The 1,117-nt window shown below is 44.0% G+C and overlaps 1 protein-coding gene across 1 annotated transcript; it reads left to right on the plus strand.

Annotated features, from left to right (window-relative positions):
* Positions 1-810, plus strand: LOC138012193 (histamine H2 receptor-like). Its single transcript, XM_068859127.1, has one exon. It carries the CDS (start codon positions 1-3, stop codon positions 808-810), a length of 810 nt encoding a protein of 269 aa, XP_068715228.1.
* Positions 811-1,117: the final 307 nt, after the last annotated feature.

Genomic DNA, 1,117 nt, shown 5'->3' on the forward strand with positions numbered 1-1,117 from the left:
ATGAACGGTTCCGTGGACGGAGTTTCTGGTGCTTCGCCTCCATCTCTCCTGACTAAGGCTTTAGAAACTGCAGTACTGTGTCCCATCCTCCTTGTAAACGTATTTGGCAACATATGCGTCTGCCTGGCCGTAGCTTACGTACGTTCCCTCAAGAGAAGACCAAGCGCTTTGATCCTTGCCAGCTTGGCAGTAGCTGACCTCGCTTCTTTGTCGTTTGTTCTCTTTCGTTTGGTCTGGCTTTATAACACAGAGGCAGCGTGTGCTAAATGCCAGTATTTCTCCGTGTTGCAAGGAACACTGATGTACATCAGTAGCATTCATATTTTCCTTCTCAGCTGTGATCGATACGTCGCCATTGTTCATTCCATGAGATACACGGACGTTGTCACTAAAGTAAAGGTCAGACGAGCCTTGCTTGTTGCATGGGGGCTTCCTTTAGTATCTGCGTTACTCATACCGTGGATTTTTCCAATAAAAGGACGATCTGCCTTCTTGGCAGCCATGGTTGGCTGCGCTGAGGTACCCAGTGAACGCTCTCAAATTCATATATTTTTTGCTGCCTTTAACTTTACTTTCTTTGTAAGTATTCCGTTTCTTGCGATGATATTTATCTACTGCCGCATCGCTAAGATTGCTTGGTCTCAAAACAGCCGCGTTTGGCCAGGTGAGAACCTAAACCCTGAACTGGCTGAATTGACAAGGAAGAGGAAAAAAGAGATGAAATGGGTGAAGACCATAAGTAAGTATGCACTAAATTTCTATAACTGGGACTCATTTATAAACTTAACTCATTTGTTTGTTTTGAACTGAACCACTGCTAGTCACAGCACTGTACTAGCACACAGGAATAAGGAGTATAAAACGTACCCCCATCTCACATCCCTTGTTCAGAACTCACACACTATTCGCGCAGAGATGGGAGCAGAGTTTCCGAAGTTCTCGTAATTGGCAGTAGCTGTTGCAGTTAACAGGCCTGCCTGGAAGTCGAAGCTTGTAAAACTAAAACCAATATTGCTCCTTTACTTTATTTGAGTTAAAGGACCAGAAGTATCCGAAAAATGATGGAAGGCTTCCGTATGGATCCTCCATTATAGGAAAATCATGGTTAAAATTGGTT

The sequence above is a fragment of the Montipora foliosa genome, chromosome 1, assembly GCF_036669935.1.
Source record: "Montipora foliosa isolate CH-2021 chromosome 1, ASM3666993v2, whole genome shotgun sequence".
Taxonomy (NCBI): domain Eukaryota; kingdom Metazoa; phylum Cnidaria; class Anthozoa; order Scleractinia; family Acroporidae; genus Montipora; species Montipora foliosa.

Coding starts and splice junctions, on each gene's coding strand:
- LOC138012193 (XM_068859127.1), top strand. CDS start 1: ATGAACGGTTCCGTGGACGGAGTTTCTGGTGCTTCGCCTCCATCTCTC.